The sequence below is a fragment of the Triturus cristatus genome, chromosome 7 (genome assembly GCF_964204655.1).
Source record: "Triturus cristatus chromosome 7, aTriCri1.1, whole genome shotgun sequence".
Taxonomy (NCBI): domain Eukaryota; kingdom Metazoa; phylum Chordata; class Amphibia; order Caudata; family Salamandridae; genus Triturus; species Triturus cristatus.
Window position 1 is genome coordinate 1,642,548,083 of NC_140590.1, and position 16,015 is coordinate 1,642,564,097.

General features: G+C 46.2%; 1 protein-coding gene across 1 annotated transcript in view; it reads left to right on the forward strand.

Annotated features, from left to right (window-relative positions):
* Nucleotides 1-16,015, forward strand: part of LOC146812611 (peroxidasin homolog) — a 211,116-nt gene that overhangs the window by 138,031 nt on the left and 57,070 nt on the right. The window contains exons 11-14 of the mRNA XM_085619678.1: nt 461-577; nt 4,124-4,282; nt 8,502-8,604; nt 11,756-11,913. Of these exons, the coding sequence (XP_085475804.1) occupies nt 461-577; nt 4,124-4,282; nt 8,502-8,604; nt 11,756-11,913 (537 nt within the window). The remainder of the gene's footprint in view (nt 1-460; nt 578-4,123; nt 4,283-8,501; nt 8,605-11,755; nt 11,914-16,015) is intronic.

The window sequence follows — 16,015 nt, forward strand, 5'->3', positions numbered from 1 at the left end:
ACTATTCCCACAAGGATTCCCCGAAGACGAAATTTACTATTTTTGAAAATGCATACATGACACCCATCCATACGAATGTTTGTAAAATATTTGAAAATAATATGTTTGCGATAAACACTTTTGTTGCCTACATGAACTGCTGCAAAAGGTGATCGTTCATTTTGTAGCAGTAGATAAGAATATTAGGCAATTATAACATAATTTTAATAATTTCTTAGACACTTAAAAACGTTTCACTGTGGGCTTTTGCAGATCCACAGATTTTCTTTGTACCTTGATCCTGTGCCCTCGATACAGTTTGCAGAGATGGTGTGATGTGGAGGTGGTTGTCAGCAATGTTGCTCTCCTGTTGCACTTTAAAACACATTTTTTCCTGTTTTTCTTTCTTGCCATAATGCTGAAATGTATTTTGTAAGTATAAAAATAGACACTTAAAATTGCTTATATGTTTATTTCATAGATGTGCCACGGTTTCTTGTGGTTCCCACTGATCAGGAGGTGATAGAAGGCCAGGACGTGGAATTTCAATGCTCTGCGGAAGGAAATCCACCACCCGGGATTGCGTGGACCAAAGCAGGTTTGTTTTGATGTGTTATCTTGTCTTCTGACACCTGCTATGCCAGGGTGGTCTACCTGGACTCCATTTTCTGCTCCACGCGGAGGAGGGTGGTGATGTACTCTGTTCTCCATCCTTTGCTCCATACATGGGGCAGGTTGAAGGTTTTATCCTGGTCTTGGAAAGCTTCACGGATTAGGAGATTGAGAGTCATAGGCATATATAAGGTATTAGTCATGTATAGGTAAGGAACTCTATACGTAGTGATCTACGGAGTTATCAGGCATTAAACATTGCTACAGAAGGAGAAGGTGCACTTTATGTAGGTATGTAAAGTGAATTCACACCAGATATAGTAGGGATTAGAATGAGCCATGATTTGGGTCCAATACCATGGATTGGTAGCAGGCCTAGCAGGCACCGCCATCCATATTAGGATGTGTGGGAATCAAAGCCTTTCCATGGCGGCATCGGCTGGCGAGGATTCACTTTGGGAGCCTGTTGCGGGCCCCTAGGGTGGTGGGGGTGGGGGCTGCCCTTGGGGGGTACCTATGGTACCCCCTACATTGCCATGCACAAGGTGTCAGGCCCCGCGCGGAGCCTGCCACGTTGTGCATGGCAATGCACAACATGGCATTTCACCATTGCGGCGGGTGCTGCTTACAGCAGCACCCGCCACAATGTAAAAAATGCGGAATGCGACTGCCAGGGTGGGTGTAGCATCCTAATTAGCGTTGCGGGACCGCCACATGTCTGGCGTCTGGTCCCACCACTGTGAGGGTGGCGGGCGGACTTAAGTCCGCCCGCCATCCTAATCCCCCCCTAAGTGTTTGGCTGAGGCGTATGAACAGATGACTTTTATTGAACAACCTGACTTATGAGTCCTGAGCTTGCCCCAGAACTACCCAAGAAACTCCAAAGAATTTGGGAACCCTGTAAGGATTATTCTAATCAGATTAACTTGATGGGATTAAGGTAGGGGCCAAAGGGAACTTTCTTCAACGTTGTGTGTTGGGGAGTGTCCATCCTCAAGATTAACTCCACAATTATGGTGTATGTAAGATACCTGTCTGATTCCATTTTGGTCGGTACCTGTACTATTTTTTTTCAAATGTGTATACAATTATTTTCTTTAAAAGTATGCCAGGGCCAAGGCTTCTTTTAAAACAGATATAAAACATACCTGGACTAATTAGAGGTTGGAGAAGTGGTGGCAAGGTGGTAACGTGATTAAATGGTGAGTGATACTGTGACATACAGCACCCTGGCAGGCCTCACCCTTTGTGGCCAACTTATCTGCTGCCCTTCGGCTGCCTTCAGACTATCGTTGGTTTGCCTTGTCGACAGCTGCCTGGTTGGGGTCTAGGCTGGCAGTACCTAGGCATGTAGGCTCATGTACCCCTCATATGCCCAGTTCCTTCTGGACAAATGAATATGATGATGGTGGTGGTGATTCTCCCCCTCGTTCTCTCCCAGTGGCCTCTTTTCATTCTTCCACCTTTTGCCTGTCTGTATTTGGGAGTCCTCACTTCTGAAACAGGTGGCGGCGTAGCAAGGCAGCCAGGGGACTCAAATGCGAGCAATGAAAATGGACCCATGGTTGGGTTGTAAAGGACAGCCATGACAGGGGTTCATTGGCCCCCTTTCTTGCTTGAACCCTGGTGCCCCATTGATTTCTACTCCTCTGGATGTGGAGTGTCATACATTTTCTTAGCAGATCCCAGCTTTTTATGTTGCTTGCTCCATGCCAAAGTATCCTTTTAATTCCTGAAACTGGCCTTCTACTGCTTGAATCGTTCCCACTCCACCAGAGCACCCATGGCCACCTGGGCCTGACGCATGATCTCAACAGTACTGAAATCTGAAGAGTATGGGATCAAAATGCCTGATGTGTGACTCTGTTAAAGTGATTGGGACCTTGGGGTAGACCTGATTTGTGTAAACAGCAGCCCCCTCACTAGGGCAAGTCCAGTTTCTCTTCCTTTCATATCTCCTCTCCCTCCACAGCAAGTCCACATGGATCACCCACTCATTGCCACCAGGCACAGCAGTCGGGCGATGGCTTGGTCTTAACAAATCTTGGGTTCTCGAAGGTGTGTCGTGAACCTCCCGCTATAGCAGCTACAGCCGGGGTGTGGTTTATTATGGACCTCGTTTATCTGCAACAGGGAAGATAAAAGCTTATAATTAACACAAGATGGATGGACTTATAGATAGCGGAAAGAAGGATGAACAAGTGGATGCACAAGTGGGCGAAAGGATGGGTTGGTGAAATGATGAATGAGTGGGTGAAAAAGGAGTGTGTGATAGGATGCGGGATGTAATGACTGGGAGAGGGTGGATGGATGGATGGATGGATCGATCTGGGTATGGGTGAAAGGATGGCAGAGTAAATGGAAATTTGAGAGGCTCGATGTGTGAGAGTGAATGGAAAACGCAAGGATGGATGGATGGTTGGATGGATAGATGGAAGAACAGCAGGATAAACTGGAAAAGACAATGAATCAATGGATGGGTGGTTGAAAGGATGGCAGAGTAAATGGAAATCTGAGGGTATACACGGATGGAAAAGTAAATGGAATTCTGAGAGGATGGATGGATCGGCGGGTGAAAGGATTACAGAGTAAACACAAATCTGAGAGGATGGATGGGTGGGTGGGTGAAAGGACAGCAGAGTAAAAGGAAATCTGAGAGAAAGGGTGGATGGGTGAGTGGGTGAAAGGATGACAGAGTAAATGGAAATCTGAGAGGATTGATTAATGGATGGATGGCATAGTAAATGGAAAACTGAAAGTATGGAAGGCAAAGTAAATGGAAATCTGAGAGGCTGGATGGATGAATAAACAGATTAATTGATGGATGGCTAAGTCAAACGATGGATGTATGGCTTAATGGATGTATGTATAGATGCTTCATAGATGATGGACGTGTAAATGTATGGATGAATGACATGGCAAATGGATGGATGGAATGGTGAACGATTGAGCTATGCTATCTGCTGAGAATTCTAGAGACATTAGGTTGTAAACAGCAAATAATATTCAAGGGAAAACACACTTTCCCTGTTTACTAACAGGTAAAATGCCAGAAGGCCCAGGAGTTCATCTAACGAGGAAGCACTAACTAATCAAACAATAAAAAACACTCCTTAGGTAAGCGTTGGCTGCAGAGCTGTGTATTGCAGTGCTACGAAACATCAACACTGATAGAGCAAGCGCTTTGTAAAACAAAAGAATAATGTTGCTATGGTGATGTATTTGGGAAATATCTGCTTCTCTTCTACTGCATTGTGTTTCAAAGAACCTGAATATCAGCAGGGAAGCACTTGCTGCTTACAAGTCATAAATAATGAAAACATAGCCGGTTCAGTCTTTCTAGCTATTCTGACATGAATCATAGAAATTGTCATGTAAATATCTTGTTGTTCTGTGTATTGCCAGAATTCTGAAGCCTGCATACATTTGAACAAATGTGATTTAACAAATATCTTTTAAATGGTACAATGAAAGACCAATTTCTTATATAATTTGTGTAATAATCAAGATGTTCTCTTATCTTCCTCCTTAGGGCGCCCGCTGCCCAATGACCATAGGCACATAATCCTGTCCTCTGGTATCCTGAGGGTCTCATCAGTCGCCCTGCAAGACCAGGGGCAGTATGAGTGCCACGCCATCAGTGCTGTCGGCGTCCGGGTACATCCTGTCCTTCTGTCTGTCAGACCACAAGGTAAGACACTGTCAGACACTGAAAAACAAGATGAATGTGCACAAAATGTTTGATGTTCGACAACACTGAAGACTGGTAAAATGTTCTGTAGCAATGGGGGCATGCAACTGGTCAGTTTGGGTCCAGCAGCAATGCATGTGATGTCTAAAAAGCTTCAGCTGCTTTTAGGGTAGTGCAAGCTTCCATAAAATGACACAAGTACACATGAATCATACCAAAGTTCTTACACAGGATCCTTACCAATATATGTCTTAAAGAGGCTTAAAGACACCCAGCATCTTATCAGGAGGGATTGCCATTCTCTAAGCCCATGTTACTAAACAAATTGTTTTTATTAAAAAAAGTATTCATTTTTGTTTAACACATAACAAATCAATGTGTACAAGACCATAAACGTTGACAGGCTTAACTCAGATACAGGACAGCAGTATACTGTTAACATAATAGAGGTACAGTTAGTGGCTACAACAGCATTAAGATGTCAATCAAAACAAATGCACCACAACAGAAAGAGTCACTAAAACAGAGCAGTTTAAAATAGAGCAGTGAAAAACAGAGATGACAAAATCAGAGCAGTCAAAAAACAGAACCACCAAAATCAGAGCTGCCAAAAACACAGCCGACAAAAACAGAGCAACCAAAAACTGAGCTTCTCACACACAACTTCTGCCACTTTCAGCGCTCAAATTGACTATGACTACCCAAGTTCAAGTGACTTTTTGCTGTTTGTGGGTTTGCGTATAGCCTGAGTTTAATTGATGAGAGGAGTCTTATGAATATTTTTCAACGTTGGATAAGGGTAGTCGCTCTGTAGTTGTTTTTCTCTATGGTTGAGCTCCTATGGGGTTGATCTTGTGATGACCCCCAAGGCATGTATTTGTTAGTGCGTACAAAGTGGGTGATGTGGTTAGTTTCTGAAGATAGTGCCAGCAGAAGTTGGGTCAGTGTTGGGTCTGCCTACACACTGTGGGTCATGTGTGGACAGTGGGTCATTTGGTAGGTTATAAGTCAGGGTGTCCCTGTGTAAGGGTCACCATATAGTTGAGACTTATATCTCCCCCACCTGTATTGTGAGTTTATGTTCGGTGTCAAATGAGTCACCCAGCAGTATCCCAGAGTACTTTCGGCTTTGAGATCTTCTCCGTGGTGAGTGGGAGAGAGCGATAGAGTGAGAAACAGTGAGAGTGTGTGTGTGATTTTCTGTGATCAGTTATATAGATAGTAATCATAAACTCATTGTTATTTCCATTGTATTTCCATGATGCTTGGGTATTGCAGCCTTTCCCATCACCCTGCTGGGTGAATTGAGGGGACATTTGTCTAAAGGTGTTGGTGAGTATGGTGTTTAAATGTAGTTGTGCATAGTGATGAGAGTGGGTACAACTATTGGGTGAAGGGAGTGGCTGAGTGTGTACTGATCTCACAGAAGTTACCCAATCTGTGTCCTGCCTTACTGTGTTTTCATGTGTCTCCATGTGCATGGTGGTTTGCTTGTTGTCTGGGTTCCTGTAGAATTTAGTATCCTGATCCTTCTTCCCACCACAGATGAGAGGCACCCACCTCCATAACTCCATACTTATTTTCCATCTTAGGGTTTGGCAGAGAATCCAAGGGGGCATATTGTCAACATGGGCTTCTATTGGAATTCTCTGCGGCATATTATCAAGCCCATTATCGTCGCTTTAGCGGCAGTTTTCTGCCACTAAAGCGGCGATAATTTTAACGCCGTGCTTTATAATATGCCCCAAAGTTGTCAGCTGCACCTGCACTCCTGAATAGGGGTGCTGATACCAGTGTTCCCTTCAGAACATTAAATAAGGTTTCACTATACTGGCTATTGCCATTTTGAGAGATGGCCAATAAGCAGAAGATCCTCTCTTCATTTTTCCCAATGTAAGATCAAGATCTGCATTATTTTCTTTCAGTTTACATCCAAAACCAAGATGGGGGACAGGTGTTCACAGAAGCTTCCTGCCATGAGGTCCAGTGACGGGTTTTAAGGCCTGACATTGCCTTGCTTTTAACGTCTGGATTTCTGTCTCCAGCTCCAGAGTTCATATACCTCATGATTCAGTCTTTGCCACATCAAGTTCATTTCATTTCACTCTGTGCTTTGAAATGGTACTTGACTATGCTGTCTGGGGCCTCCTCTGAACATCTTTTTTTTTTTTTTTACTTTAGTATTTTCCCCACTTGGTGATTTCTTCCTGACGCAGTTACTGGTCACACACGTTGCAATTATGTGTAATGGTACAGAAAATACCAGATTGGTTTGTCCTCCCCTCAGTGTATCGAAGCGGTATCTAAGACACAATCAAGACACAATGCCCTTGACCAGATTTTTCAGTCTTCCCATGTCTCTCGCTCTTGGAATCAAGACGTCCCACCACTGCAGCAGGGCACTGAAGCAAAGAGTGGTGATGCACATGTTCTCAGCAGAAACACCTCTTTTTGCCTTGATCGCTCCAAGCAGAAACGCCTTTTGATATTCATTAATAAACAAATAGAATCCACCCGTATGAGATGGGCGAAAAACGAAAAAAGGTCTGGGGATGGATGTGTTTCCTACAATGGTGGGAAGCACCTTGTGTTCTTTAAATACCCCTCACACACCAAAAGGGCCCTTGGTGTCATGCTTCATCATAGGGGTCTTCGCGTCCCTCTACGGAACGTGGCGTGCTACTAACCGGCGAGTACGCGGGAGCACCAATGTGTGGATTCTTCTTGTTTATTAATTATAGCTGGGGAGATGGAATCCACTCCCTGTGTCCGCGTGGACACGTTCCCTCTCCACTCCCTCCTTTGATATATTTTGATATTCATCCCCATCCCATGAGCTATTTGATTCCTTTCCACTCCTCAGGGAAACTCATGGAAAGCCGGGCGAGAGGCAAGACCTAACAGGGAAACTCAAAGCTAAGACTCCTCAGTCATCCAGAGTGAGATCTGAGGTATATGATCCAAGATCCCAAGTACAAGACTTTAGGCCTCTCCCAAAGGCCCCACTGTCACCAACAGAGACTGTGCTTCAGGAAATGAGACTCTGACTCAACGCCAGAGAAGTAACATCTTTGGAATCTCCCATGCTTCAGCTATCCATTGAGCCATTCTATCCTGCTGCATAATACACTTGGAGACAACCCCACACGTGGAGCGTATGGTTATAGGCCAGGAATGAGAGATAGAGGTGGATCAGACATGGGGATCAGCATAGGAACAGGTGGCTGACACTCTATAAACCTGCTTTGAGGTGCTTTGAGTCAAACATAAGTGGAGTGTTTACAGGGGTCTCTCCATAAGTAAACCGGCCATCCATGGCAATTCCTGCATACTGTGACACAGAGACCAATCAAAATGTGATGTATTGCATTTGAAATGCCAGAGTCCCTAATGGACAAAGTACACACTCAAAAGTTGTGCAAGAACACCAACAGCCCACTCGCCATATGTTACAAAATATTAACATGTGGATGAACTAGTCCTTCACTCTACAATAGAATAAGCAGGGTAGAAAGAAAACAGCTTCCAGGTTTTGGACATCAGCAGTGGAGAATTAATCCAGCCACCTACAATGAGCGCGACAGACTCACAAGGCCAGAATAATTACTATTACCTGGCATGTTTTCCCATTATGAATTCTCTCACCATTTATTAACATTTTATTCTAAGGACCAGACAGCGGAAACCTTCAGAGTTTCTGAGAAGAGCATTTTTTTCCCAAAAACTATGTCCTTAACTTTGTCCTTTTAATGAATGGGTTAGATTCAAAGGTAATCTGTATAGACAGCCCTGCTTTACTAGCAGGGAGAAGTTAACATCAGCTAGGCATGTGTTAACCTATTTATTAATATCTATACCATTACTGCGCTGTCTTTCAATTCCATCATCAAAGGCCTACAATCACACTCACTGTGTTTGCCACATCTGGAAATTAGACATTTGTTGAAATCAGAATCAATCCCCACTACAAATGTGTGAGCTGGTTATCATGTCACTAGGTACATCTAGAAATCCAGGTATCACCATTTTAAGATCTAGCAAAGTCTTCCTGTGATACGTCAATCTTTTAGTCAGTGCACACCCTATTGGCTAGAGCTATTCTGTTTCAAAGTCTGATGTGCATATTATAGCTATCGGAGAAGAGCATTAGAGCCTTGTTCAAGCACAGTACCAACTGAGCCCTTACACCATTTTCTATCTGGTTCCTGTACTGCTTCAGACATCAGCCGAGAAGGGGATTCATTTGTGGCAACATCAATCCAGGAAGCCATCAGCAGTGTTGACAGCGCTATCAATTCAACACGAACAGAACTGTTCAGCAGGTAAGATTTCTCCTCCATTTTGTCTTCTGTCAAATTTACCCACAATCACGCAATGGCCAGGATTTGGGTGGTGTTTACCTCCAGAGCAGGGGTGACCATTCCATGCTTCATATGCGGAGGCTAACAATTAATGGTTATTAACACACATGCCACCCCAATTCATCACCATGACCCACTTACTGCACCCCTCCTTTCAGTGATGTTAATCAGCTCTCGACCAATAAAGACTCACACCCCTTACATTGCAGCATGTATTACAAACACGAGTTAGATATCCTTCACATTAGAGAAACACATCTTGCTGTGTATTAACCTCCTTTTGTGATGCTCTCGATCTTCATGTCCATATAGTCACCCGCAAACAGCCTCCACGTAAGCTGGATGCGGCATTGCCCTCATCTATTAAACCTCTAAGCATACTACAGCTATGCCTAGATGACCTTACAAATCTACCAGGTTACACCCGTTCTTGTTCCTTCCCATCTACTAGGTCATATCCCAAATCATCTATATTACACATGATTTAAACAATCACTTTATCTATAGATTCTCCAATTTTGTGTCTATAACCACTGTCTCATGCCTATTTTCTTGACTTCAATCCCCCTCTCAACTCCACCACCAAAGGTTTGTGAGACTCATTTGTCACATGCCTCCACTTTGTTCGTTTAATTATTGCCCTCAACTCCTTAGGTAATCACCTCATCATTTCCCCTCTCCTGTCCCACTACTGTGACAATCCAACCTCCTTTGATTGATGATCCCACCAAGGAATGGCAATATTCCTCAACGCCCTCAAGTTCCAGCACAAGGGTCCAAAGTCCGCACACGCTCATTCAAAAATGTCCTTATTCACTCTGTGACACAATCCTTTCAGAATCTCATATGACTCATTATGTTCCACTTTGAATCACTCTCTCCAGACACTGAGAGAAACCCATGACTCTTTGTGTTTACAAAAATGTGAAACCAAACCCTTTTGTTCAATGGTCCATGCCCTCAATTTGCTCATAGCAGAAATTCCCCGATGCGCCTACCCTGATACCAATAGGCATGCAGGAGCTCGATTGATCGCTAGCCCAGGAATGTTGGAACATATCTCACTCCCATTCTTACAGCTCCACTGACTCTTGCTTACAGCTCAAATCCTCTTCAACACAGCTCTGTGTTCTACAAAGGCTTATACACTACTTTGCCAATACACTGATAATGTCTGGAAGTGCCTGTATAACCTGCAATGCTGCACTGACCAGGCTAGGAATACTGAAGACTAACATAGAAAGCCCTGGTAAACATTACTTCTTATATACCTCAAAACTCTGACATGACCTTCCTCTATGCCTCAGAGATAAAGTGTATTAGCACACATCTCTTTAACATTGTATCTCAATCCAAGGTCTGATGCTCCGCCTAGTCTCTGCGGTGACCTCTTCAGCGCTTACATGTGATTATCCTGATATTTCTTCCACAGTCCCATACACTTCTTTACTCCTAACCATTCCTAGTGCTTTTTAATTAATGTTTAGTTATTCTAATGTTATCTGCTGTAGTCTCCTAGTAACTGTATATGCCTTTAACAATGCCTTTCAGGTCACAGTTCTCTGATACTTGCACAAAGCCACACTTCCACTTGGCATCAGGACCGCGATATATCAATACTCCAATAAAATAAAACTTCATTAAAGAGGCGCACACAGATACAGCACAATATTTTCAGGTTCAATTTCTACTTTTTATCCCATGCCTAAGCATGGAACATCTATCACCCACTTATCAGTGTTCATCTCAATGCAGGATTCCATATGGTACACAAATAATCCAAATAGTAGTAAATCCAGGAAAGGGGAGGGTTGGTAAAACGGGAATTAGCTACTGTGAATGTAAAGCTCAGGATACAAAAGTAGTTTCACTTTTGATCAAATATCCACAATTATATCGGTGGTCAATAAACACATGCTGAACATCTGGAAAAATGCTCTCCTCATCTGGCTGTTAGACATGAAATGCTTTTGAGGTAGTGGAATACTGTGATTATGGAATAATGTACCTAAACCCTTTGCAGAAATTGAATTGAATTGAATTACTTCATGAGGAAATAAGCTGCAGAGGTGTGAAAAGATGCATAGATCGCTAGATGAGGGTATTTATGGACCTTCTGCTGTAACACAGTAAGACCTATTTAGTCTCTAACTCTCACACAATAATTGTTTCTCTTTGACTGTCCTAGGTCTTGCTAAGTTATTTTACTAATAGTGTTCCAACCTCTGCTACTTGAATGCTTTTCCATCCATTTCTGTAAAGATGAAACCCATGTGTTACTCCCCAACTAAACACAACTAGCCTGCAAATGTTTCTCTCAAACATCCCCTCTTGTGCAGACTGCAGAGTTAATTCCTTTCATCGTTTCTCATATCAGAGCTTGTACCATCTCAATAAGTTTCTATGGGGCATATTAACAAGGGCCGGCGATAAATATAGCAAAGCGCACTTAGCGCTTGCATATTTATCGCCGGCTATCTCTGGAATTTATCGCCCGGTTAGCGCGTTATCAACAACGCGCATCGCCGAGGCGATAAAATTCCAGAGATAGGTGGGATATCGCCGTTTTCCATGGTGGAAAACGGCGATATCCTAGATAATAGGGCCTGTGGTCTTGGCCACACAATCCACCCCCCATGTTAGGTATGCCTTAGTCAGGAATTTAACAGATGTTAAATTCCTGCGTTAAGGCATACTTAACGCGCTTTTATTTATCGCTAACCCTCCTTGATAATATCGCGAAGCTTCCTTCGCGATATTATCCCATGTTGCTTTTCACAGCCACGCCTCTTTTGCATCTCATTATCGATGCGAGGCGAGGCGTGTGAAAAAGGGGCGATACATCAAGGAATCACGCGCTAGCGTGCCCTTGATGATAATGCGATAATATTATCGCCGCTTTGCGCCCGAAAACGGGCTCTAAAGCGGCGATAATATTATCGTCGCCCCTTGATAATAAGCCCCCAAGTCTTGCTTTCACCAGAGAATTAAATAACAGGAGACTAGAGCGTTATTGATTAAATACTTCATGTGCTTAGAAGGTGCACTGATTGTGGTTTTGTTCTCAATCCCAACGCCTCTTTGTAAGAATTCTTGTTCTTCTTTTCAACAGGCGTCCAAAGACCCCCACTGAGCTGCTGGCCCTTTTCCGCTACCCGAGGGATCCCTACACCATAGAGACTGCACGAGCTGGGGAGATCTTTGAGCGAACCCTGCAACTCATCCAGGAGCATGTGCAACAGGGCCTGACTGTGGAGATCAACAGCACAGGTATGAGGCAGATAGACATCAGAGAACAAAGGTTCGGACACAGTCAGTCTTTGTAACGCCCTGAACGTCTCAGGATCGTTTAACAGACACGACAATGAGGACGCAACCACTTGTGAAGGGTTAGTTCTTTTAATGAAGGCAAATAAAATACAAAGAACAAACAAAAGTTATAGTCACTGGAATCCTCCAGGCTAAGTACGTTACCAGCCCACAGCACGGATGGTCCTAACCGTCCTCTGCATATACGCCGATCCCGGCGTATGCCAACAGAGGGCAGAAATGAAATGGCCGACAATGCCAATCGGTAGGCTGTGAGGGGCACGAAGAGTGTTGGGGAGAATCGAGGAGTCAGGGAAACACCCAGCCGGGGTCTCTACCTGAAGGGAGCAGCCGCTCAACCTCTTCCTCAGACTGCACCGGGACGCGGAGTCACCTCCTGGTGATGCGTCACCGATACCCCAATCACAAGCAAGAAGACTGAACCGAGAGCAGCCGCTCGATCGATCCTGTGGACTTCCGAGTCTGTAACGCGGCAAACACCTCCTGGTGTGCGTTACAGCTGGCAGTCCCTGTGTCTCTGGTCGGGCTGGGAGTTACGACTCCAACCAGCAAAAGCGCCACTGCGCTTGGACTCAGCAGAGTCAAAAAGCGAAGCTCAATGGTTGACCGGTAGAGCTTCCGGGTCCTTCACAGGTGACGATGGGGCAAGACACGGCCCAGGGAGTAACGACTCGACCTACCTCCGTTCTTGCCTTACTGGAGCACCACTCCGGAACACTGCTCTTCACGAAGCAGGTACGTCGATGTAAACACAATATCCGACAGCCTTGTACCTCCCGGTTCCTCCCTTTATAGGGCGTGTTTTCCTTGAGTTATGTAACAGCTCTCCTGTTTACATAAGGGCGTGTTTCCCTTGAGTTATGTAACAGCTCTCCTGTTTACATAAGGGCGTGTTTCCCTTGAGTTATGTAACAGCTCTCCTGTTTACATAACCTCTCAACCGCTAAGTATCCTGGGAGATGTAGTCCGTTTTTGCTGGTTACCGTTTTCCTCCCCTCGTATGACAGGAATTCTTGACAGTACATCCTCCCTCTCAGCGGCTCCCCACGGGTCCAGCGCTGGCAGGAAAACGCCGATGGAACAAGGAGACCAAGCGCGGAGCATGAACCCCTTCAGCCGGTTCCCATGAATGCTCCTCCGGGCCATAGCCTTTCCACGCAACCAGGTACCACAGCTTCCCCCTGCGCCATTTGGACGCCCGTATGCCCGACACTTCATACTCCACCTCCGACTCCACGCATACCGGCCTAGGTGTCCCAGACGGCTTGGAGGGTGCTGGTTTGAGCAATGATACATGAAAGACAGGGTGTATCCGCAATGACTGGGGCAAGCACACCTTCACGTTCACGGGACCCATACACTTGGTAATTCGATAGGGGCCCATGTACTTGGGATGGAACACACTGTTCTTTCGAAACCTCATGTTTCTTGTGGATATCCAGACGTAGTCTCCAGTGCGGTACAGTGGCCCGGGCCTTCTCTTCCTATCTGCCACAGCCTTGTATCTTCTCTTGGCCTCTATTAGGACAGCCCTTGAGCGCATCAACGTGTCTTTTATGTGTGCCACCCTGTCCGTTGTGGCGGGAATCCTGTCCTCTCTGAACGGATGTAGAAATGGCAAGAACCTGGGATGTTGGCCATAGTTGCTATAGAACGGAGATGACTGTGTGGAGCTGTGAGTGGCGTTGTTATAGGCTATCTCTGCAACCCATAGCAAGTCGACCCATTCTTCCCTGCCCTGGTCCACAAAACATCGCAGATACTGTTTGAGCGTTTGGTTCAGGCGCTCGGTTTGGCCGTCCGTTTGAGGGTGGTAGCTGGTGGACAGGGCGGTCTTAACATGCAGCGCAGTGCACCAAGTCTTCCAGAATTGCGCAGTAAACTGCGACCCCCGGTCCGACACGATCACCCCAGGTAATCCATGCAGTCGTACCACATTCTTTAGGAGTAGTGACGCCAATTCCCCGGCCGTAGGGACTCTCTTGCAGGGGATGAAGTGCCCCATTTTCGTCAAGTAATCCACCACCACCAGTATTGCCGTCATCCCCTGGTCTACCGGTAGGCCCACCACGAAGTCCAGTGATATGCTATCCCATGGTCTATCCGGGGTCGGAAGTGGATGTAAGAGCCCTTGGGTTCGGCCATGGTCGGCCTTCATGGTAGCACACGTAGGACACTCCTGTCCCCACCTCCTGACATCCACTCTCATGGTTGGCCACCAGAAATGCCGTCCCATGCTAGCCACCGTTTTTTCAAAGCCCAAATGACCTGCGCATGGAGAGTCATGGCACCAGATGAATGCTTGTTTCCTTAGCCTAGGCGTGGGTATCAATAGGCACCTGCCCTTCAGGGGTATCCCGTCCTTCAGCTGCCATTCTCTGTGACTGAGGAGCCACCTCCGCCATGCGAATGACCTGATCCCTCTCTTTATTCCCCTCAGGAAAGTATCCGGTTGGATAACCCCCAATACCATCCTCGGGGAAATGATGGAACGCTCGGTTGCAGGCAATGGTTCCTTAACTGCAGATTGACGGGACAGGGCGTCCGCCTTCCGGTTTTCCGTCCCCGGCCGATATGTGATGCGGAAGTTGAACCCCGCAAAGAAGATCATCCACCGCAGCTGCCTGGGAGAAAGGTGTCTAGTGGCCGTCATGAACTGTAGGTTCCGATGGTCCGTGTACACCGATACCACATGTCTTGCCCCCATCAACCAATGCCTCCATTCGGTGAAGGTGTCCTTGATTGCGAGAAGCTCCTTCTCCGCAATATGGTAATTGCGTTCGGCGTCGTTGAGTTTGCGGGACATGTACGCAACGGGATGAAGCACCCCTGTGTCGTGGTTGCGTTGGGACAAGATAGCCCCCAGCGCCACATCCGACGCGTCCGCTTCCACCACGTAGGGGAGATCCGGATCGGGGTGAGCCAACACCGGCGCCTTACCAAAGGCGCTTTTCAGGGCCTCAAAGGCTTTGTTCGCTTCAGGGGACCAGACAAAGTCCTTGGACTTCCTCAGTAGCTGTGTGATTGGGGCCACCACTCCTGAAAATCCATCTATAAACCGCCTGTAAAAGTTGGCGAAGCCAATGAAACTTTGAACGTCCTTCACGCTTTGGGGCACCGGCCATTCTTTCACCGCCTTGATCTTTCGTTCTGCCATCTCCAGTCCCTCTGGACTCAGCATCACTCCGAGGAATTCCACGGATGTGACGTGGAAGTCACACTTGCTGAGTTTACAAAACAGCATGTTTTCCCTCAGCTTTTGGAGCACAGCTTTGACGTGGTGTACGTGCTCCTCCACACTGGACGAATAGATGAGGATGTCGTCGATATATACGACCACGTAGATATCCAACTCCTCTCTGAATACCTCATTCAAAAAGTACTGAAAGGCTGCCGGGGCGTTGCACAGACCGAACGGCATGACGAGGTACTCAAAAAGGCCGAACCTGGTCTTAAAGGCGGTCTTCCACTCGTCTCCGTCCCTCATGCGCACCAGATGGTATGCCCCTTTCAAATCCAACTTGGTGTAGATACGAGCTTTCTTGACCTGTTCCAGAAGTACACTGATGAGAGGCAAGGGGTACCGATTTTTTATGGTTATCGCATTCAATGCCCTAAAGTCCACACAGGCTCTCAGCTCCCCATTAGCCTTCGGGATGAAGAAGAGTGGCGAGGCGGCCGGAGACTTGGACGGGCGGATGAATCCTAGCTTGAGGAGTTTATCCAGGTACCCCCGGAGATGCACGTTTTCAGGCTCCGTCAGGGCATACAGCCTGCCGCTGGGAACGCTGGCCCCTGGCACCAGGTCGATCTGGCAGTCAAACTGTCTATGTGGTGGTAGCACTTCCGCCTTCACCTCATCAAATACATCCTCAAAACTGTGATAAGCCTGGGGGAGAGCCACATCTTTTTCTGCCGCTGTAGCCACCGTCTGACTCCCGCTCTCATCTGCGTCAAGGGATTCCGTTCTTATTCCACAATGCAGGATGCAATACGGTGACGTCATTTCGATGCGATGTGTTCGCCAATCCACAAAGGGGTT